A 21,656-nucleotide genomic window follows, 5' to 3' on the forward strand; every position below is an offset into this window, starting at 1 on the left:
TGTGGACCATGTGCAGCATATGGACCAAGTGCAACATGGGCCAAGTGCAGCACGGACCACGTGCAGCATGGACCACGTGCAGCACGGGCCACGTGCAGCATGGGCCATGTGCAGCGTGGGCCACGTGCAGCGTGGGCCAGGTGCAGCATGGGCCACGTGCAGCGTGGACCACGTGCAACATGGACCACGTGCAACATGGGCCACGTGCAGCGTGGGCCAGGTGCAGCATGGGCCACGTGCGACATGGACCACGTGCAGCATGAACCACGTGCAGCATGGGCCACGTGCAGCATGGACCACGTGCAGCACGGACCACGTGCAACATGGACCACGTGCAGCATGAACCACGTGCAGCATGGCTGGCGGCGGCAAGAGTCGACCGGCAGAACTCAGCAGCTGCATTGCAGCAGCTGGCACGGCACTCGACCGAGTCTGCTGAGCAGCCTCACCGAGTTTCCGATGACACCTACAAGCCACACATACGTGCACGCACAGCCCCTGCCGATCCGCTGATGGATGAGGGCCCCCCGACACACCGTGTAGGCCGTGGGGGGGGGTTATTTGACCATACTTCACCATGCTAGCCTGTCCACAATACAGGTTTTTTTTGGGTCTGATCGCGAAAATGTTGTTAAACCCGCCACCACCCGACACAGCCATCTAATAAGGGTTGTCACGTAAACAGAACGTGCCAATTCGTCACTAGTACAGCACACCGGTGTGTTGGAGAGCAAAGCCACAACATTTACAATCCGAGTACGACGTTTCGCCAGTAATTACAACTAGCTTCTTTAGGCGACAGGCAGATTTGTGGAGAAATCCTCCTGTTTCGTTCCTGAAACAGAGGCGTCGATGTGATGACATCACTTGTAAGCACTTCTTGTGCAAAGTGGGGGGGAGATTAATGAATGCATTTCAATGAATAGTACAGTACAATGTATTTTGCTCGTTACAAGCTACTGGGGTGTGTGAACAACGTAGCCCTGGAAGCCTTAAATAAATGATGGCCAAATGCCTGCCAGTTGGTAACACTTAGGAACTACTTGTTTAACATTTAGTTATAGTGAAAGTGGTAAACATCTCTCCACTGGTGACCTTGAGCCAAGTGGCAGAAATTCCACAATCACCTGGCAAGAGGTGGACATCTCCATGGGATAAGCATAATTAACTTTTTAACAAGATGGTACTTAATTTATAGCTCTTGGAAGGATGATGGGCTGAGTCGACCTCCCCGAACACGATTTGAATTGCAATTTTCTCATGGCGAGTCATGAACTTTAGCGACTGTGGTAGTATAGAACAGACCGTACAACATACGACGACAATGCCCGATCTACAAATGCGAAGGAGATGGTGATACACTCCGCGCTGCTCCTGATGCAGTTATCTGCTGGCTTGGCCGCCTGGATGTGAAATTGTATTTGTTGTCTCTGCATTTACATCAGTAGCCATACGAAAGAAGAAATTGAATTTAACCAGCCAGCACACCACCTTTGATTAAAACACGATTTAAAAAAAAAGCGACACTAATATTGCCCATGTGTTGACCCCTTGAGAACAGCTTTAATGACGACACTTTGTAACTTCTGCTTCACTTGCTCTCTTTCGGTCCCATAGCGATCACGTGGAGCAGCTTCGAGCCTCTGAACACGGGCGCACGTGGACGATTGCCGGTGATCTCACGGCAGTGAGGATTGGAGAGCGCTGCAGGAACGCGGTGCGCATGCAATCAGGAAGTGGGCTGCGGTGGGCGTGGGAAACAAGCGTCGGATGTTTCGACAAACTTAAAACTATCTTGATTACTTTAGCAGCTAAGGCCCACTGAGCTAGACAGCTCTTTTTTTGCAGAAGCGACCTGGCCACAAATGATAGCTCAATTAAGCGGCTTATCACGTGTTAATGTATAGGCGCCAAATACTCTGAACAAGAGCTCATTCTAAATGCGGAGGGAAAAACCGGAGGACCCGCAGAAAAATCCACCCGACCACGGGGAGAGAGACAGCGCAAACTCCAAATATTAAGACGTCAGGGTTGGGATCGAACCCACGGCCTTCACCGAACATTGAGCAGCCCACACTATCCCGCTGCCGCTTTGCTGCAAGATGTGTGCGTGTACGCGCGTGAATCAGACAATGCGAATTAGTGAATCACCAAAATTTACAAGCTTCCCAAACACAAGTCTTTTGCTGCTTGAGTTTAGTTTTTGTCACTTGCTGGGATATATTTTTGCTGGCTGTAGACTGTCCATGCCGCCGTGGGGAGATGTTAACTCCATCACCTGGTATGCAGGAAGTTGCGGGTTCGATCCCGACCCTGACGCCTAAATATATTTGGAGTTTGCATGTTCTCCTTGTGGTCGCGTGGACTTTTCTCCAGGTTCTCCGGTTTTTCCCTCCACACTTAGCATCAACATGCGTTTAGCGTAACTGTATATTTCCACATAAGCCATTTTGTTGATCTATTGTGAATAGGTTACGATCAAAAGTTTATAGATGTTTATGAGACATTCCGTGGCATCATCAAGAAGGCCACTTGTGTTGCGGCCGAAACGCCGTGATAATTTTATTGTGTTATTTTATTTGATTAATTTATTACTTGATCCTCATTCTACGTGACTTTACCGAAAGAACCAAAGAAGATCATCACCGTAGTCCAGTAAACTCACAACGGAGAATCCTTGAGGTCAGAACAAGAAACTTTCTACGACTGTAAATTGTATTTTTTGCTGGGAGACTACACACCACCACCACTGTGGTACTTATTTTATAGACCTTGGAAGGATGATGGGCACCTTCCTGTCCTGGGGGTTTACGTAACACGAGCCATTCTCCTTCACCCCCCCCACGGTTTGAGGAACCCTCACCAACCAGGTTCATACTTCGACTCAAGAAGAGATTATTCGTTGTCTCGGCTGTGCCATCTCACATTTGTGTCGTCTTTCTCACCCGTCTAGTCTCTCGTCTGTTCCGCCTCGTTCGGCACGCGAGCATAAACAAGTAACACTTTCATGTAACATGGACCAAACAGAATTGTTAACGGGACGATTCAAATCTTGTACCATGAAAATAACCATCTACTTTAATAAATGAAAAATTATTTGCCCAACGTGGCATTTACATTTTAGGTGTAGAATCCATTCGTAATCAAGTGCATTGCTTTATCCCACGCATAGAGATGAATTTCCGCCAGGTTACCCCACTGCAGTTAATGCAGGTGTGAAAGGGATGAGACTTACCGTGGGGCTTACATCGAGTAGTTAACACCAGGCATTCTCAGCCCACAGTTCTCATGACCCACCACGGAGAATCTTTTTGCTTACGTGCATGCGACATGTAACGGCTTCCTTTATACTTCTGCGAAAAGAGTGGTAAGTGCAGAGAGATCACCGAGGCGGGGCATGATGGCAGGAGGTTCATAAATCTGGCGAGAGTGAATCCTCGTGCAGACAGAACGTATTGCCTCCGCGTGACATAGTGAGTTCCAGGTTCAAACACCAAGCTGTTGCTGCCGATAGATTTCATGTGACAACCACGTGAAGACTGAAGTTACTTCTGCACAATTTCTCCGTCAAAGTTCGGACAGAATTTGCTGTCGCCGGGTTTCACACTTCGTACGTTGCTTCTATCAGGTATTGTAGATGAAGCCATTGGACAGAAGCTCCTGCTGCCAGATTTACTGGTACAGACAGGAGCTGCTTCTGCAAGATTCTCCGCACGGTCTCAGACAGGGGTTGTCGCTGCCAAGTTACAAAGCAAGAATCCAGGTGCGAACGAAGCTCACCACCAGGGCCATGGTGTCAAAGTGCAGGGCCTTAGGCCACCCGCGGGGTCGGTCTGTGGATCCGCGTTACACGAGCTTCTATTCGCCTCCCGTGCCAGCCCAAGTCCACGGTCTCGGCTCCTCCTCTCTTCCCATCTCTCCCGGCTCCCCCCCCCCCCACCCCCCCGCCGTCTCTGTCAAGGTCTCTGGCGACTGCACTGCCAGGCGGAGGGACCCAGCTGCTGCAGCCTCCTCATGCGTGGCCCCAGCAGCAGCCACCAGAGGACGCCGAGCAGCACGCAGAGAGCCGACTCCACGTAGTAGCCGTCCCGTGTCGTCACGCAGGAGCCGCCCGCCTCCACGCAGAGCTGTGGAGAGACACGCGCGCGCGATTTTGTTAGATCGGGGCAAACTCCAGGGGGGCGAATGGGGGGAGGGTTTTTTTGTTGTTGTTAAAACTATAATCAGTGGCGTGGCTGTCGAGTGTGCAGGCGGTGCAACTGCACCAGGGCCCCGCGACTCAAGATGGGCCCGGGAATATATTTTGTCGCCGGTTTTAAAATACAGTTCAACAACCATACTGGCAGTGAGCACAACCTGGCAGTGGACCTGCCCGCTGCCTTAAATAAGGCGAGGGCATCAGAACACCAGGATGCAAATGCCCCACGAGGTGGAAGGCAGTGTTACAGGAACCCACGGTATGATTCACGAACCCACGGTGCAACGCAAAATTATTTTTTAATCGAGACGAGACAGTTTAACACGTAGACTTCCGCGACCAATATGATCTATAGAAGAGGTTAGATCGCGTAAAAGTTGTGGGTTTACTCTCCAACACACCGGTGTGCTGAACTAGTAACTACTTGACAAGCTTTGTTTACGTGACAAACATTACTTTACCAATCGGCTGTGTCGTGTGGTGATGGGTTGAACGGCGCATTTATATTTAAGCGATCTAACCCCCCAAAAAAAACCTCTATTGTGGATAAAACCATACTACAACAACCTCGTGGTTTTGGCAAAACTATCGTCACCTATCTTTACAATTGTAAAGCCTGTATGTGTGCGGGTAGCTGTCGAATGTGCAGGCGGTGCACCTGCACCGGGGCCCATGGGGCCAAAAGGGGGCCCAAGGCACGGGGCTGCAAAGAGGGGGGGGGGAATTGATGAAGGAGCCCTAGCACCAGGGGCAGAGCCACAGGGGAGGCTGGGAGGGCTGAGCCCCCCCTGAAATTCTGGGAAAGTCGGTAATCGGAATAACCGGATATCCGGCTGCTGCAAAATGCAGGCTGCCACCTTGTGCTGCCCTGCAGGCTGCTTGAGCGGCAGCCTTTCGAACTTATCGAACTTATTAGCCGCATTAGCGACTCCGACCTATTAATAAACTCCGTGTTCAAATCCAATAAAGTTTGTTTTATACATTTGTGGCTCATTGGAAAACATAAACTGGATATCTCAGAATAGTGAAGTCAGCCCCCCCCAAACTCAAAATCCTGTCTCCGCCCCTGCCTAGCACCGGGGCCGCCTGTTCCAACCGCGCTATGCCGATGATTACAATTGTGAAGTCGGCGTCGGAAATGAAGACATTTTAATTTGAGAATTACAGCAACACATCATTGTGCCAGAGAATGGCCTCAGAAGTTGATATTGCAGAAATACTTCTGAAGTCAATTTATGCACACCAACACACATTTGCACATACATTGAGACATGCCCACAAAGACAAAAATCCCCCCGTATAGCCTGCACAGACTGCCGGGGCAAGCGCTGTTAGCGAGCACCTATGAAGGCTGGCACAGCACGCGAGGGGATGGGTGGCCAGCACCACGCCTCGGACACAGACGCACCGAAGACACGCCAAAACACAAAGTCACACGCTCGCACGCACGCACCTGCACGTCGCCGGGCGAGTCGCACGCGAGCCCCGTGGCGCCAGCGCACGCCCTGCTCGTGAGCGGCTCCACCATCCACAGCGCCAGCGTGGCCGGCCAGTTCCCGCCCAGGTTGGACAGCGTGTTGAGCAGCGTCATGTAGGTGCCGCCGATCATCGGGTCGCTCACCTTGGCGTTGAACGCCATCACGGCCACGAACATGCTGTACACGGCCACCTGTGCCGGGGCAGTGCAGGGAGGGGGTCACGGGGTCACGGGGAGGGGGCCACAGGGTTGGGGAGAGGGGTCGCGGTGCAGGGGTCGCGGCGTGGGGGTCGCGGTGCGGGGGTCGCGGCGCGGGGGTCGTGGTGCAGGGGTCGCGGCGGAGGGGTCGCGGTGCAGGGGTCGCGGTGCAGGGGTCGCGGCGTGAGCTCTCACCTGGTGCAGGGCATACGCCAGCAGAATGATGCCATAGTAGTACGACGGGAATCCGGACTCGGACTTCACGCTGGGCGTCCACCACACGAGCAGCGCGAAGCCCAGCCCCATGAGCAGCCTGCGTCCGGCAAGGGCGTTTGCGTTAGGGCTCGCGGGGGCACTGTTGGCCATGCTAGCGCTCAGACTTGGCAGGCAGTTCGGGGTCTGCGTTACCAATAAAGACGCGCTTTCAAGTGCGCTTCTGCGGCCGTCTGGAACGCTCTTCTTTCCTATATTAGGAAGCCACTGGAGCAATGCACTTTTAAATAATCTAGATTGAATAGCAGTCTCTTCAGAACAGCACGGTTGGCTACGTACAGCGCGAAATAAGTTCAACATACATACAGGACGCTCGGCTCGGAACCAATTTGGCCCAACGGCATCATCATCATCATCGTGTCAGCATCAATAAGTTAAGCGTCAATTCTTAAGTCAATTAGAGTTGGAATGGCCACAGGAAATATGGAATTTCCACCACCATCAACGGTGAGAGGAGCCCTGGGCTCATTTGAGCAGAGAGATGCTTTGACTCCACTTTGAGGGACTTGATCTGCAGTGACTGAGCCAGCGCATAACCGGCTCAAACGCCCAGGACTTAACGCTGCTCAAACGATTCACAGTAGCAGATAAAACTCGCTCTGGCGGTGGCTTATTCGTGAAATGGGCAAGGCTTTTGAAATCCCTTTCTACTCATAGCTCCTTCGACAATATGATTTTCAAAATCGACGAAGCAAATTGCCGACATCGCCTCCACCCCGTTTAGGTTTTAACACCATCATCTATCTCGGAGCAGCCATTCCGGAGCGGCGGCAAAACGCGGAGAGATTCGGGGAGCGGTCGCGGTGGCAAAACGCGGAGAGATTCGGGGAGCGGTCGCGGTGGCAAAACGCGGAGAGATTCGGGGAGCGGTCGCGGTGGCAAAACGCGGAGAGATTCGGGGATCGGTCGCGGTGGCAAAACGCGGAGAGATTCGGGGAGCGGTCGCGGTGGCAAAACGCGGAGAGATTCGGGGAGCGGTCGCGGTGGCAAAACGCGGAGAGATTCGGGGAGCGGTCGCGGTGGCAAAACGCGGAGAGATTCGGGGAGCGGTCGCGGTGGCTGGCGGAGTGCCTACCTGTAGGGCATGGCCTTGAGCATGATGTCGAGCGGGCGAGGCCCTGCCGTGTACTTGCTGATGAGCAGGGGCAGCACGATCTGCAGGGGCACCATGGGCAAGGCGAGGAGGGCCAGCTGCGCCTTGGGGACGCCCTCCTCGATGAGCTTGAGCCCCGTGACGGCGTCCGCCGCGGAGAACCCCACCTGGGCGCCGGAGGCGTCGGAGGCGACAGCGACGCCACAGCGACACCCTCGCTTAACTCGGCAACGCCGTCGCCTCGCTTGCCGCGGCAACGGCCGAGCGCGCTCCGTACGGTGACGTGCGTGTCGCAATCGTGTGCTTGCGTGTCGGCAATTTTGCGTATGTGTGTGTGTATATACAATAATGCCTTGCCCTACTGCGAATTTAACAACCGCGAGATTTGAGTGTACGCAGATGAACTTCTGTATGCCTGTTTACTAAGCGCGAGACTTGAGTACACGCATATTTACTTCTGTATACCTGTTTACCAACCGTGAGATTTGAGTATACGCAGATGAACTTCTGTATGCCTACATTTTGATTTAAAGCTTTCGTGACTGCAGTAATTCATATTCTTAGTTCTTTCGGTAAAGTCACGTTGAAGGGAAACAATAAAATAATAATATACATATAAAACAATAAAAAGTCTCACGACGTTTCGCCCATAACAAATTTATGCAAACCGACACACCTGATGACGACCGTTTGTGTTAAGGTCGAAACGTCGTGAGAATTTTTTTTGTTTTATATACATTTTATTATTTCTGTATGCCTGTTTACCAACGGCGAGCATCTCGGTTTGAGCGATCCGCGAATCGTTAGTCGCGCCGAGTCGTCAAATCAAAATTAGCGCTGACGCATCCGGCATGTTGTCTCGCAGACTCTCGCGAGACTCGAGGCACCTCTGGGTCTGTAACCACGGGTAACAAAAGTGCTAAGGAAATCACACGACGTCGTTATTACGTCATTGCATTACAGCATGACATCATTGCATGACGTCATTGTTACAAATTTTGCGGGGCCGTGGCGCTGCTAAGCTGATCAGCCGCCCATCTGTCTTGTTGTACATACTGTACAGTACGTATGAATTGTGCTCTGAATCGTGGACCCAAAGCGTGCAGTGAGTGATGAGAGTGAGTTGCACTTGTGGCCGGGAGGAAGAGGGGGAGGCTGGGCTAAGATCCCTCCTCCTCCTAACCAGCCCTTCCCCCATCGCCTCATTGTCATCGTCGTCGTTAATATTAAAAGGTGTGCAAAGTTAACGTAATGTTTATTTATGTTTTATCATGTTCTCGTGTAATGCACTGTATTTTATTCGGTGTTTATTGACTAAAGAGGCAACTTAGTGAAGCTACCAACGAGTCTGACCGCTGCCGTGGCTCCCCTCACCTGCTATTTCCCATAAGCCCCTGTACTTTACCAAACGCGAATTTACCAACTGCGAGGGTTTTCAGGAACCTAACCCTCGTGGTTGGCGAGGGATCGCTGTATATATATAACAAGGGCATGCGTGTCATAGTGAGCGTGCGTGTAAACAAGAGTGTGTCTGTGCGTTAAGTGATTGTCCGTAATTGTCTATCAGTGATGGGGAGCAGCGGCGCAGTGGTTAGCGCTGCGCTGGGATCCCGGCAACCCGGGTTCGATTTCCGCTCGCAACCAATAAGCGGCAAGGATTTTAACCAGTCATGCATGGGCCCCCACGAGGTCGGGGCTGGACGGCGGCACCTTGCAGGTGAGCAGCAAGATGGCGAAGGTGCGAACGCTGGGCAGCTTCACGATGGAGAGCAGCTGGCGGTAGGTGGCCAGCACGCCCACGCCCTCCGCGTGCGTCTGCTCGTCGTGGCCGTCGGGCCGCTCGCTCTTGAGCAGCGCCACGAGCGTGGTGCTCACCAGGAACACCAGGCCCCAGAAGTGCAGGAAGTCTGCGGGGGGAGCGAGACGCTCGTCCGTTTTGGTTTCCGCCGGGGACCGCCGCGTCGTCCGCCGTGGAGCGGTCAACTGCCGCGAGTCGGCGTGCGTTCGGGTAAAGGTTGTTTGGACAATTACGAGGACGGAAATAAAAATGTGTGCACGTCCTTTAAAAAGTATACCACTTAAGACACGTGCCCATACATGAAAAAAATGAGTGCCCAATTTGTCTAACGCATGCGCTAAAAACAAAGTAAATAAAAAAAAGAGCACAGTTGTTTTAAACTTTGTAAGTAGAGTGGACCCAAAGAGTGACTAACCTAGAAGTAAGAGAGGTTGCACGTAGAAGAATACCTGATGCTGGCAGCGGTGAGAAGGAAACGGGCGTTACTCGGACACATGTGTAGGATGGACAACAACAGCAACATTAAAACTGCGTTGTTCGGAAAAATGGAACGAACCGGAAAGAGAGGAAGAGCTAACAGAGGATGGCTTGACGACGACATAGGAGATTGGTGCCAGAAAGATCTGGCTACTACGTGAGCATATTGGCACAATACAGGAAAGTGGAAACAAATGATGAAATTTACAGTGGACACCCACGGGCTATCTGCCGACGGATGGTGATGATGATGATGAAGTGGAGCGGATACGCCGAGGTATTAAGCGCGCAGCATCATGAACTCGCTTGACGTCAGTGGCGAGCGATGCGACAACCGATTCTGCCGATCCCCTTCACCGGTCCGCACTGCCCCAGCGTGGCGAAGGGTGGCCAAAGAGGTGCGGGGGAGGTCTTCATCCAGCAGCGGATCTGCACGGGAGCCTCCCCAGCGCGCGCACAGGCGGAGCCCTCACCCGCGAGCGTGACGATGCCGGTGGGCTGCGGCGAGAAGCGCAGGTACGTGTTGCAGAACTCGGGCGACTCGAGCGCCAGGAAGAGCACGTTGCCCAGGAAGTAGCCGGCCGTCTGACCCACCGAGTTGCACGTGGACGCGTGGCCAACGTTCTCCTGCAGCGACGTGAAGTGATCAACGAATTATCCAATGATCGCGTGGAGACCAACAAGCGTTTATTAGTTTTATATTACACTGCCTGGGGTACACTTGGTATGTTTCACTAAATGGCTTGTAAATGATACATTCTGAGTATTTGGCATTCAGGTAAATGTTGTGTAAATGGTTCTGAAACTGGTTTGTTGACGTGAAGTGCGCTGTAGGAATAATGTGCATGTCGATTGGCTTTTTTTTATCTCCATGATACTGATATCGTGCTATTAATGTCGTGTCACGAGCGGACAGGATTCGCTGCCAGGACTCTCTCGGCGAGGGGTGTAATGTCGCGTCTTGTCAGAGAACGGCCCCGGAGGATGTCACGGAACTTAGCAAGTTACTTTAAATTTCGATTTAAAGCTTTCGTGACTGCAAGGATTCATCTTCTTGGTTCTTTCGGTAAAGTCACGTAGAATGGGGATAAAATAATAATAATAAAAATTCTCACGACGTTTCGGAAGCAATACAAGCTTCCGTCTTCAGGTGGGACAGTCACAGCAAGATCGCTGCATCAAGTGGGGAGGGCTCTGAGAGCCTCGAGCTTAAATACAGGTTAAAGGGGGGGGGGAAGGAGGGCGGGGCCAAGTGGGGGATATTGATGGGGTGGGGGGCTAAGTTAATCATTCTTTTGTTCTGTTGATGGTGCGGTACGTCCGGTGGGCCACTGCACGGGGGCAGTGGGAACATTTTTTTGGTTATACAATGCGTTACTGTGTACTACCCTATACTTTAGACTATAAAAAAATATTAGACTTGTAATATTACACTATGTCTTATTCTGTCAACCTTAATGTATGACACACTGCTGTATATTCATTATGCAATTACGATACTATATATTGCCTTATGAATTATGTTAAACATTACGATGCTGTACTATTTATTATACATGTTATAAACCATACCATTGACTGTGGTGTGAAAGATATCAAGAGGCAGTGCTAGAAAATGGACTGCGGTCTGAATGTCACCGTAAAATACAATAAATTAAGAACTGAAATGATTTATAACATCTTTCCAATGGTTACTAAGCCAGAATCCATCTTCTCGGTTTAAATTGTCTCTGTGTTTGTATATGTGGATGGCCTCATGAACGAATCTCTCATGGTAGCCGGATGGCTTGCAAAGAACCTCCGTCTTGGAGAAGTCAATGTCATGTGAGCCCACTGAATTATAACAGTGATCTGCCAAGGCCGAGGAGTTAGTCCTACCGTGTTTCAAGTCTGCTTTATGTTCGCGGATGCGGTCCGAGATATGTCGTTTGGTTTCTCCAATGTAGCTGCTACCACAGAGGCAACTTAATTTGTAAACACCCGGGTGCTGTATATTTGGAAGAGCATCTTTTACAGACGGAACCAGATCACGGATTTTATGTACTGTGTTGAATCAGACCTGGATCTTGTGTTTATTCAGGATTTTGGAAATCTTTTTTGTGACCTCAGCAATGTAGGGTAAGGTGATGGTTTTGAATGGCTCCTCAAGAGGAACCTTCTTCGTCACTGGAGTGATGGCTTTGCGGATTGTGTAGTCGGAGTAACCATTAGCCTTGAGAGCTTGGTGTACGTGTTTGAGTTCACTGGCAATGTGATCCTGGTCGGAAATGCACTGGGCTCTATGGTATAGAGTCTTGATGAGGGAATTCTTCTGGGAAGGATGGTGGTGTGAATCCGGTTTTAAGTAAGCATCCGTATGGGTAGCTTTCCTATAGACAGAGTGGCTCATTGAACCATCAGGTCTCCTTTTAATTAAGACATCAAAAAAGGGTAGCTTGCCATCTTTTTCGACCTCCATGGTGAATCTGATGGCTGGGTGTATGGAATTGATGTGGTCGAGGAATTGGTCTAGAGCATGAAGGCCATGTGGCCAGATGACAAAGGTGTCATCCACCTACCTCTTCCATACGGTCGGGCGTAGAGTGGCAGTCTGGATGGCGTCAGTTTAGAATTTTTCCATGAACACGTCGGCTACAACCGGAGATAGGGGGGAGCCCATTGGGGTGCCCTCAGTTTGTTTGTAGAAAGTTCCATTCCAGGTGAAGTATGTGTTGGTTAAGCAGTGTCTCACCAGGGGGGGTACATCAGTATGCAGTCCTTGGTGAACCAAGTCTTCAATGATTGCGATGGTGTCAGGTATCGGAACTTTGGTGAATAAGAAAACCACTTAAAAAAATTCCCACTACCCCCGTGCAGTGGCCCACTGGACGTACCGCACCATCAACAGAACAAAAGAATGATTAACTTAGCCCCACACCCCATCAATGTCCCCCACTTGGCCCTGCCCTCCTTCCCCCCCCCCTTAACCTGTATTCAAGCTCGGGGCTCTCAGAGCCTCCCCACTTGATCAGCGATCTTGCTGTGACTGTCCCACCTGAAGACGGAAGCTTGTGTTGCCTCCGAAACGTCGTGAGAATTTTTATTTTTATTATTATTTTATCCCCATTCCATGTTACTTTAATTGAGCTCTTATCCATTTGAACAAAAAAATCAACACGTTCGTCGTGGCCTTCATAGAAAAATGTAAAAAGAGGCGACACTTGTGGACAACATGAGGCCTGATGAGAAATAAAATTGTTAAAATGTTTCTGAGGGAGCATTTATAAATTGGCAAATGAAGCTACCAATAAGTAGATAACGAGTAAGACAAACCCTACATGAAATCGAAAAGTAATAACTAAATTAACTAATTTGTATTGAAAGTAAAATTGTAAAATGTTCCTGGCACATTGCATTATGGGTAACCGTGTTGCAGTAATTCCTATCCACGCAAGGTTACGCACCTTTTTATGTGCCCTGCAAATATCAACATATATAGTCCCCACCGCCAGAATACGCAGAAGGAAGTAAAACATTAATATTTAATACGCTGGTTTTCTTGTGCAGTCATTGGTGACTGTGCTGAGAGCATCCCCTCCCTAAACTTGAGAACAATGATCTCATCGTGGGTAGCTGAGACAAAGTCCAAACACCCTCTAAAGAGGGAGTTCCCTCGAGTGGAGGCCATTTGTTAGTTTGCTGTCCTTCCCATGCATCTCCGATGAGCACGGATGGCTACGTACAGTGCGAAAGAAGTCCAACATTCTGCCAGCGGTGGCGTGAGCAAGCAATTGCAGGGCTGTGCCTCTACCTAAATGTACCTGCATCTCAGATTCAGATTTGGGATTTCGGTGCCGTGACAGGGTACTAGCCACCACCCCCCCAACTCCCCACCGAGCCGCGACCACACGTCTGCTTAAAACCGGCATCACTTTCCCCCCGCCTGCGCCGCTGCCGCCTTCTGCTCGCTCGCGCTCACGAAGCGCCGGCACCTTAGAGAGCATGGTGAGTGCCCAGCCGTCCACGGCGATGTCCTGGGTCGCCGCCAGGAACTCGAAGAGGAAGAAGGTGGCGGTGAGCATCATGATGTGGGGCCCCTCCAGCAGGTGGTCTACGTGCCGCGCCAGCAGCAGCATGAAACCGCCCAGCAGGTACTGCGTGGGCACCAGCCACGACTTGCGGCGGCCGAAGCGGCGGCTGTAGACGGCGTCGACCAGCGGCGCCCACAGCAGCTTGAGGCTGAACGGCCAGAAGACGAAGCTGAACAGCGCCTGGTCCTTGTAGCTGATGCCGCGGCTCTGCAGCACCATCGGCACGCTGCCCGCCAGCCCCAGCGGGATGCCCTGCCGGAGGGAGCGGCCGAGCGGCCGAGCGGTCGGCAAGGGCTCGCGCACCGTCGCGCTCGCGCGCCGCCACTTGGGCGCACGTCCGCTCACACGTGCATTCGCGCGCAAACGCAAACACTCACTTGCGCGTGCAATCGCGTACTCGCAGGGCGAGCTTATGCCCGCTCACTCGCACACAAACGCACGCACACAAACGCACGCACACAAACGCACGCACGCCCGCTTGCTCGCGCGGCGTGCCACGGGGCCCGCACCTGCAGGACGTAGAGGAAGAAGAGCAGCGCGATGGTGCGGCCCTCGCCGCGCACGCTGCCCCGTCCGCGCGAGGCCAAGCCAACGTCCATCGCGTCGCCGCTAGGCGACCCCGATGGCCGCTCTTGCGCCCCGTCCATCCTGGCACTCCCTGAGAAACCATCACTGCCGCTCACGGCTCCATCGTGCTGGTGAGAAAGGGGTGGGCACAGAGCCGCGGCCGTTTTGAGATATTTTGAGTTCGCTGTGAGCCGCTGCTTGTATGTAAAGAGGCAACGCTTGATTCCATTGATAAAATGACCTTGGGTAAACAAGAAGAACAAGTCTATTTTATCTACTTACTTCAAAATTGCATTCCAATTGTGCTATCAATTTCATGTCATGAGACGAAGTGTCGATTCAAAACCCTCGCACACCACTGCATCAATCCGTGATATAAAAAATCCAGCAGAGGCAGAATTAAAATCTGTAAGTGACGCGAAAACCCATCAAATCTAAAATCAGTGGAGGCCGGAGGCCAATTTAGCAGAACTTTTTCTGGGATTCATAATAAAGGTTTTTGGGTTACATCGCATTATTTATAAATGTGTCGTAACCCTCCACCACCCGACACGGCCAATCAGCAAAAAAAGTGTCACGTTGACAAAAGACAAATAGTTCACTACTTTAGCCCACCGGTGTGTTGAAGAGTGAATCCACAACGTTTACAGTTTGAATACGACGTTTCGCTGGCAATTACATCCAGCATCATCGGGCAATTCGCCTTCCAGTGCACTCCGATCGTGTTTTTGTTGTTGTTGTTTTTCTGTTAAAGCTGCTGCCCGCACGGATCAAACCAAAGACCAGCGGCCTCTGCCTTGCAAGTCCGGAGAGAGCTAAACCACTCAAGTTTACTTTGTTACACCACGACACAACCCCACCCATCCATGTGCGTATACTTGTCGTTGGGGGGGGGGGGGAAGCTAAAACAAGACCGAGAACACCGGACACCTGTATGAGCGGGAGCCTGGCGCTGCCCTCGTCCAGACCGTCGAGCCGCGTGTCAGGCGTCCACGAAAGCGTGCGCCGGTGGCCGCGCTTGCGATTCGATGCCGCCGCAGACATGGCCAGGTGGAGTGGAGACACGAGACTCGCGTCACGGGAAGGGTCCTCCGGTGGCACCGACACCACCGTCTCCTGAGACACAGAGATACACGGGTGGGACAGAGACACGGATGAGATAATGATACAGAGGAGGGGAGACAACAGAGGGAGTGGAGACACAGGGTGGATGAGGACACAAACGGAACAGGGACACGGCGGAGATGGAGATAATCAGATGACAATGACACAGATGGATTGAGACATGGTCAGTGCAGAGACATGGGGGACAGAGAAGCACAGGATCTATTCATCCATTCATGGACAGAATTACATCCTGTTAATGTTGTATTTAAATATATAATGACACCACAGAGTTGGCACTAGTGTGTACTAAAGAGCCATAAAAAGCACTTCACTCAATGTAAAATATAATTTTCTCATTAACGAAGCTCATAATTAACATGGAACAGTCCAGAACGCACAGCCTCGGTGTGTAACTACAATGTGAGAGCTATTTGTATTTTATAATGTGTCTACTTTAACTGGCACAAGTGATAAAGTGATGCTGATTTCTTTGGATACCTTGGTCTGCAGGTTATGTTTTGATGTGGGGAGCTGAAGCATAGAGGGTGTTGTGAGAGCAGAAAAGTGAACAGCTCCTGCTGTAGAGCGCAGAGCAAAAGCGACAGGCATCAGCAGCCATCAGTAAACATGCACAAGTAACCCAGCCAGCTGAATGTAACAATGCAATCCGTGTTCGCTATATCGAGAATGTACATGACGAAGGCTGGACTCGCATGTGCGTCGTGAGTGTAATTATCTGCCAAGGTGGCGCTGTGGTCAGTGTTCAACTTATCCACAAAAAGTTAAGAGTTCACATCCGGGATCAGCAGGTTGACTCGGTCCATTATCCTTCCATGGGCGATAAAATAAGTACAACTATGTCTGAAGTCAACAGTGCTCATGATATAGATCTGCTGGCCCCTGCCATATCAATGTGGAATTTCCAGCACTGGCGGCAGATTGCCAGGGAAGATGTACACACCCAAAGCCTAATTGAGAGAGGACACGATTTTAACTTGTTTTTCCGTTAAAGCTGAATGCAAAACGTGAACTAGGCACAGGGCACGTCACCTGAATATTAAACTGTGTACTCAGGGTGTGTGCATAGTCGACGAATAAACGCGAAGAAATATGCAGGTATTTTTGGTAATTTATTAATTTACTTCCAACGGGTTTTACCAGGCATGTACTCTTTACGTAACACTTTCTAGCAACTTCTTTCAATCTATGTCCCTAACCACTGCCTCGCACGCCACACGACTGTGCCCGCACACCCATTGTGAGACACGTGTTCATCACCTCTGCCATGAAACATTGCGAGACAGCCGTGCCCCCCATGAGACACTGAGAGAGCCATGCCCCTGTGAGACACTGAGAGAGCCATGCCCCTGTGAGACACTGAGAGAGCCATGCCCCTGTGAGACACTGAGATAGCCCCCTGTGAGACACTGGGACAGCCATGCCCCCTGTGAGACACTGAGACAGCCATGCCCCCTGTGAGACACTGGGACAGCCATGCCCCCTGTGAGACACTGAGAGAGCCATGCCCCTGTGAGACACTGAGAGAGCCATGCCCCCTGTGAGACACTGAGAGAGCCATGCCCCTGTGAGACACTGAGATAGCCATGCCCCCTGTAGACACTGAGATAGCCATGCCCCTGTGAGACACTGAGAGAGCCATGCCCCCTGTGAGACACTGAAAGAGCCATGCCCCTGTGAGACACTGAGAGCCATGCCCCTGTGAGACACTGAGAGAGCCATGCCCCCTGTGAGACACTGAGCCATGCCCCCTGTGAGACACTGAGAGAGCCATGCCCCCTGTGAGACACTGAGAGAGCCATGCCCCTGTGAGACACTGAGAGAGCCATGCCCCCTGTGAGACACTGAGCCATGCCCCTGTGAGACACTGAGAGAGCCATGCCCCCTGTGAGACACTGAGAGAGCCATGCCCCTGTGAGACACTGAGAGAGCCATGCCCCTGTGAGACACTGGGACAGCCATGCCCCCTGTGAGACACTGAGAGAGCCATGCCCCTGTGAGACACTGAGCCATGCCCCTGTGAGACACTGAGAGAGCCATGCCCCTGTGAGACACTGAGAGAGCCATGACCCCTGTGAGACACTGAGAGCCATGCCCCTTGTGAGACACTGAGATAGCCATGGCTCTGTGAGACACTGAGAGAGCCATCCCCCCTGTGAGACACTGAGAGAGCCATGCCTCTGTGAGACACTGAGATAACCATGCCCCCTGTGAGACACTGAGAGAGCCATCCCCCCTGTGAGACACTGAGAGAGCCATGCCTCTGTGAGACACTGAGATAACCATGCCCCTGTGAGACACTGAGAGAGCCATGCCTCTGTGAGACACTGAGAGAGCCATGCCCCTGTGAGACACTGGGACAGCCATGCCCCCTGTGAGACACTGAGATAGCCATGCCCCCTGTGAGACACTGAGAGAGCCATGCCCCCTGTGAGACACTGAGAGAGCCATGCCCCTGTGAGACACTGAGAGAGCCATGCCCCTGTGAGACACCGAGCCATGCCCCCTGTAGACACTGGGCCAGCCATGCCCCCTGTGAGACACTGAGAGAGCCATGCCCCCTGTGAGACACTGAGAGAGCCATGCCCCCTGTGAGACACTGAGAGAGCCATGCCCCTGTGAGACACCGAGCCATGCCCCCTGTAGACACTGGGACAGTCATGCCCCCTGTGAGACACTGAGAGAGCCATGCCCCCTGTGAGACACTGAGAGAGCCATGCCCCTTGTGAGACAATGAGCCATGCCCCCTGTAGACACTGAGAGACAAGCCATGCCCCCTGTGAGACACTGAGAGAGCCATGCCCCCCGTGAGACACTGAGATAACCATGCCCCTGTAAGACACTGAGCCATGCCCCTGTGAGACACTGAGAGAGCCATGCCCCCTGTGAGACACCGAGAGAGCCATGCCCCTGTGAGACACTGAGATAACCATGCCCCCTGTGAGACACTGAGAGAGCCATGCCCCCTGTGTGACACTGGGATAGCCATGCCCCCTGTGAGACACTGAGATAACCATGCCCCCTGTGAGACACTGAGAGAGCCATGCCCCTGTGAGACACTGAGATGACCATGCCCCAGTGAGACAGTGAGATAGCCATGCCCCTGTGAGACACTGAGATAGCCATGCCCCTGTGAGACACTGAGATGACCATGCCCCAGTGAGACACTGAGAGAGCCATGCCCCTGTGAGACACTGAGAGAGCCATGCCCCCTGTGAGACACTGGGATAGCCATGCCCCCTGTGAGACACTGAGATAACCATGCCCCCTGTGAGACACTGAGAGAGCCATGCCCCTGTGAGACACTGAGATAACCATGCCCCTGTGAGACACTGAGATAGCCATGCCCCCGTGAGACACTGAGAGAGCCATGCCCCTGTGAGACACTGAGAGAGCCATGCCCCCTGTGAGACACGGAGAGAGCCATGCCCCTGTGAGACACTGAGATAACCATGCCCCTGTGAGACACTGAGATAGCCATGCCCCCGTAAGACACTGAGAGAGCCATGCCCCTGTGAGACACTGAGAGAGCCATGCCCCCTGTGAGACAATGAGCCATGCCCCCTGTAGACACTGAGAGACAAGCCATGCCCCCTGTGAGACACTGAGAGAGCCATGCCCCCCGTGAGACACTGAGATAACCATGCCCCTGTGAGACACTGAGAGCCATGCCCCTGTGAGACACTGAGAGAGCCATGCCCCCTGTGAGACACCGAGAGAGCCATGCCCCTGTGAGACACTGAGATAACCATGCCCCCTGTGAGACACTGAGAGAGCCATGCCCCCTGTGTGACACTGGGATAGCCATGCCCCCTGTGAGACACTGAGATAACCATGCCCCCTGTGAGACACTGAGAGAGCCATGCCCCTGTGAGACACTGAGATGACCATGCCCCAGTGAGACAGTGAGATAGCCATGCCCCTGTGAGACACTGAGATAGCCATGCCCCTGTGAGACGCTGAGATGACCATGCCCCAGTGAGACACTGAGAGAGCCATGCCCCTGTGAGACACTGAGAGAGCCATGCCCCCTGTGAGACACTGGGATAGCCATGCCCCCTGTGAGACACTGAGATAACCATGCCCCCTGTGAGACACTGAGAGAGCCATGCCCCTGTGAGACACTGAGATAACCATGCCCCTGTGAGACACTGAGATAGCCATGCCCCCGTGAGACACTGAGAGAGCCATGCCCCTGTGAGACACTGAGAGAGCCATGCCCCCTGTGAGACACCGAGAGAGCCATGCCCCTGTGAGACACTGAGATAACCATGCCCCCTGTGAGACACTGAGAGAGCCATGCCCCCTGTGTGACACTGGGATAGCCATGCCCCCTGTGAGACACTGAGATAACCATGCCCCCTGTGAGACACTGAGAGAGCCATGCCCCTGTGAGACACTGAGATGACCATGCCCCAGTGAGACAGTGAGATAGCCATGCCCCTGTGAGACACTGAGATAGCCATGCCCCTGTGAGACGCTGAGATGACCATGCCCCAGTGAGACACTGAGAGAGCCATGCCCCTGTGAGACACTGAGAGAGCCATGCCCCCTGTGAGACACTGGGATAGCCATGCCCCCTGTGAGACACTGAGATAACCATGCCCCCTGTGAGACACTGAGAGAGCCATGCCCCTGTGAGACACTGAGATAACCATGCCCCTGTGAGACACTGAGATAGCCATGCCCCCGTGAGACACTGAGAGAGCCATGCCCCCTGTGAGACACTGAGAGAGCCATGCCCCCTGTGAGACACTGAGAGAGCCATGCCCCGTGAGACACTGAAAGAGCCATGCCCCCTGTGAAACACCGAGAGAGCCATGCCCCCTGTGAGACACCGAGAGAGCCATGCCCCTGTGAGACACTGAGATAACCATGCCCCCTGTGAGACACTGAGAGAGCCATGCCCCCTGTGAGACACTGAGATAACCATGCCCCTGTGAGACACTGAGATAGCCATGCCCCCTGTGAGACACCGAGAGACAAGCCATGCCCCCTGTGAGACACCGAGAGACAAGCCATGCCCCCTGTGAGACACCGCAAGACAAGCCATGCCCCTGTGAGACACCGAGAGAGCCATGCCCCTCTGAGACACCGCAAGACAAGCCATGCCCACTGTGAGACACCGCAAGACAAGCCATGCAGGGGCCCTGTAACACAGCTACGCCGCGGTCGCGAGTGATACTCACACGTGCTCGTCTGTAAACGGAGTTCGACGCTGAGCTCCGCTCGGCAATGGAGGCGCGCGAAACCCGGCGAGCTTCGCGTTGTGAGGGGGTGCCCAGCTCGGGTGCCAGGCTTGGTGCCAGGCTAGGTTCCCCGGTGCGCGCGTGACCGTCCAGCTGAGCCCGGGCCTCACCGTGACCTCTGACCCCGCAGAAGCCTCGCGCGATGCACCCCCACACCACCACCACTCAGCCCCCCCCCCTATCCCCCCTCCCAATTGGTCGCCTTGCCCACACGTGATCCGCCGAGACGTCTCACGATTCGCTGACGGTGCTCCGGGCCGACGAACCAATCGGCGCCCGTCCACCCCCCCCCGCCATGCCAACGAAGGTTCACAAACTGCGAATGAGTTTACGTCAATTAGGGGGGTGGTGACGGTGAGGCCTCGATCGACGTTCGGGTCGCGAATTCGCGAGGATGATGTTTAAGTGCGGCCGTTTGAACTTGTTCGCGATGAGGTGCACGGGGAGGGGATAAACGCTTTCATTCACTCATTCATTCATCGCTCGACGCTTTGCCGGTTGGTTAAAGTGGCCAATCAGCGCGCGGAAGCGGAAGCGGTCACGTGCTCGCCGCCGGCCAATGGGGCGCGGCCACGTCCCGTAGGTCACCCGGCGTTTGCCGTCGGCTCAGGGTCGATCCGCTGCTGGATGAAGGCCTCGCCGCTACCCCCCCTCACCACCACCCTCACCACGACCCACCCCCCTCACCACCCCCCTCACCACCACCACCCCTGTCCTCTGCACGAGTTGACGTAGACACCGCTCCGTCGCCCCGTGTTGACGGCCGCCCGGACGCGTGCCCCGCTGTGGCGGCTGCTGCTGCGCCTGCTTAGTCCCTGGTCCCTTCACGCCGTGACATCGCCTCCCAAACCCACACACCACCAACCCAGCCACTCTCTCACCCACCCAGCCACTCTCTCACCCACCCAGCCACTCTCTCACCCACCCAGCCACTCTCTCACCCACCCAGCCACTCTCACCCACCCGGCCACTCTCTCACCCACCCAGCCACTCTCTCACCCACCCGGCAACACACCACCAACCCAGCCACTCTCTCACCCACTCGGCCACGCTCTCACCCACCCGGCCACTCTCTCACCCAGCCACTCTATCACCCAGCCACTCTCTCACCCAGCCACTCACCCACCCAGC

General features: G+C 53.3%; 1 protein-coding gene across 2 annotated transcripts; it reads right to left on the reverse strand.

The window, feature by feature from the left end:
* Positions 1-1,541: 1,541 nt before the first annotated feature.
* Positions 1,542-21,115, reverse strand: SLC33A1 (solute carrier family 33 member 1). 2 transcript variants are annotated; one of them, XM_032962384.2, is made up of 11 exons: positions 20,466-21,115; positions 15,757-15,836; positions 15,082-15,267; positions 14,094-14,279; positions 13,486-13,836; positions 9,988-10,141; positions 8,950-9,146; positions 7,222-7,406; positions 6,069-6,186; positions 5,652-5,867; positions 1,542-4,127 (listed from the first exon to the last, which is right to left on the reverse strand). In XM_032962384.2, the coding sequence occupies exons 2-11, from the start codon at positions 15,796-15,798 to the stop codon at positions 3,957-3,959; spliced, it is 1,806 nt and encodes a 601-aa protein (XP_032818275.2). In that variant the 5' UTR covers positions 15,799-15,836; positions 20,466-21,115; the 3' UTR covers positions 1,542-3,956. The 2 variants fall into 2 exon arrangements, with proteins under 2 accessions (XP_032818275.2, XP_032818276.2); XM_032962385.2 differs by lacking the exon at positions 15,757-15,836 and having other exon boundaries at positions 20,466-21,114.
* Positions 21,116-21,656: the final 541 nt, after the last annotated feature.

Source organism: Petromyzon marinus, chromosome 28 (assembly GCF_048934315.1).
Source record: "Petromyzon marinus isolate PM22_M1 ecotype Great Lakes invasive population chromosome 28, UKy_Petmar_22M1.pri1.0, whole genome shotgun sequence".
In the NCBI taxonomy this organism is placed as follows: Eukaryota; Metazoa; Chordata; class Hyperoartia; order Petromyzontiformes; family Petromyzontidae; genus Petromyzon; species Petromyzon marinus.

What these genes read in the sequence shown, in the direction of transcription:
- SLC33A1 (XM_032962384.2), bottom strand. Translation starts at nt 15,798, where the DNA reads ATGCTTCAGCTCCCCACATCAAAACATAACCTGCAGACCAAG. An exon ending in CTCAAGGCCATGCCCTACAG is followed by an intron (nt 6,187 to 7,221) that starts GTAGGCACTCCG and finishes TGCCGGACGCAG; the next exon opens with GCTGCTCATGGGGCTGGGCT. An exon ending in ACTCGCCCGGCGACGTGCAG is followed by an intron (nt 4,128 to 5,651) that starts GTGCGTGCGTGC and finishes GTCTCTCCACAG; the next exon opens with CTCTGCGTGGAGGCGGGCGG.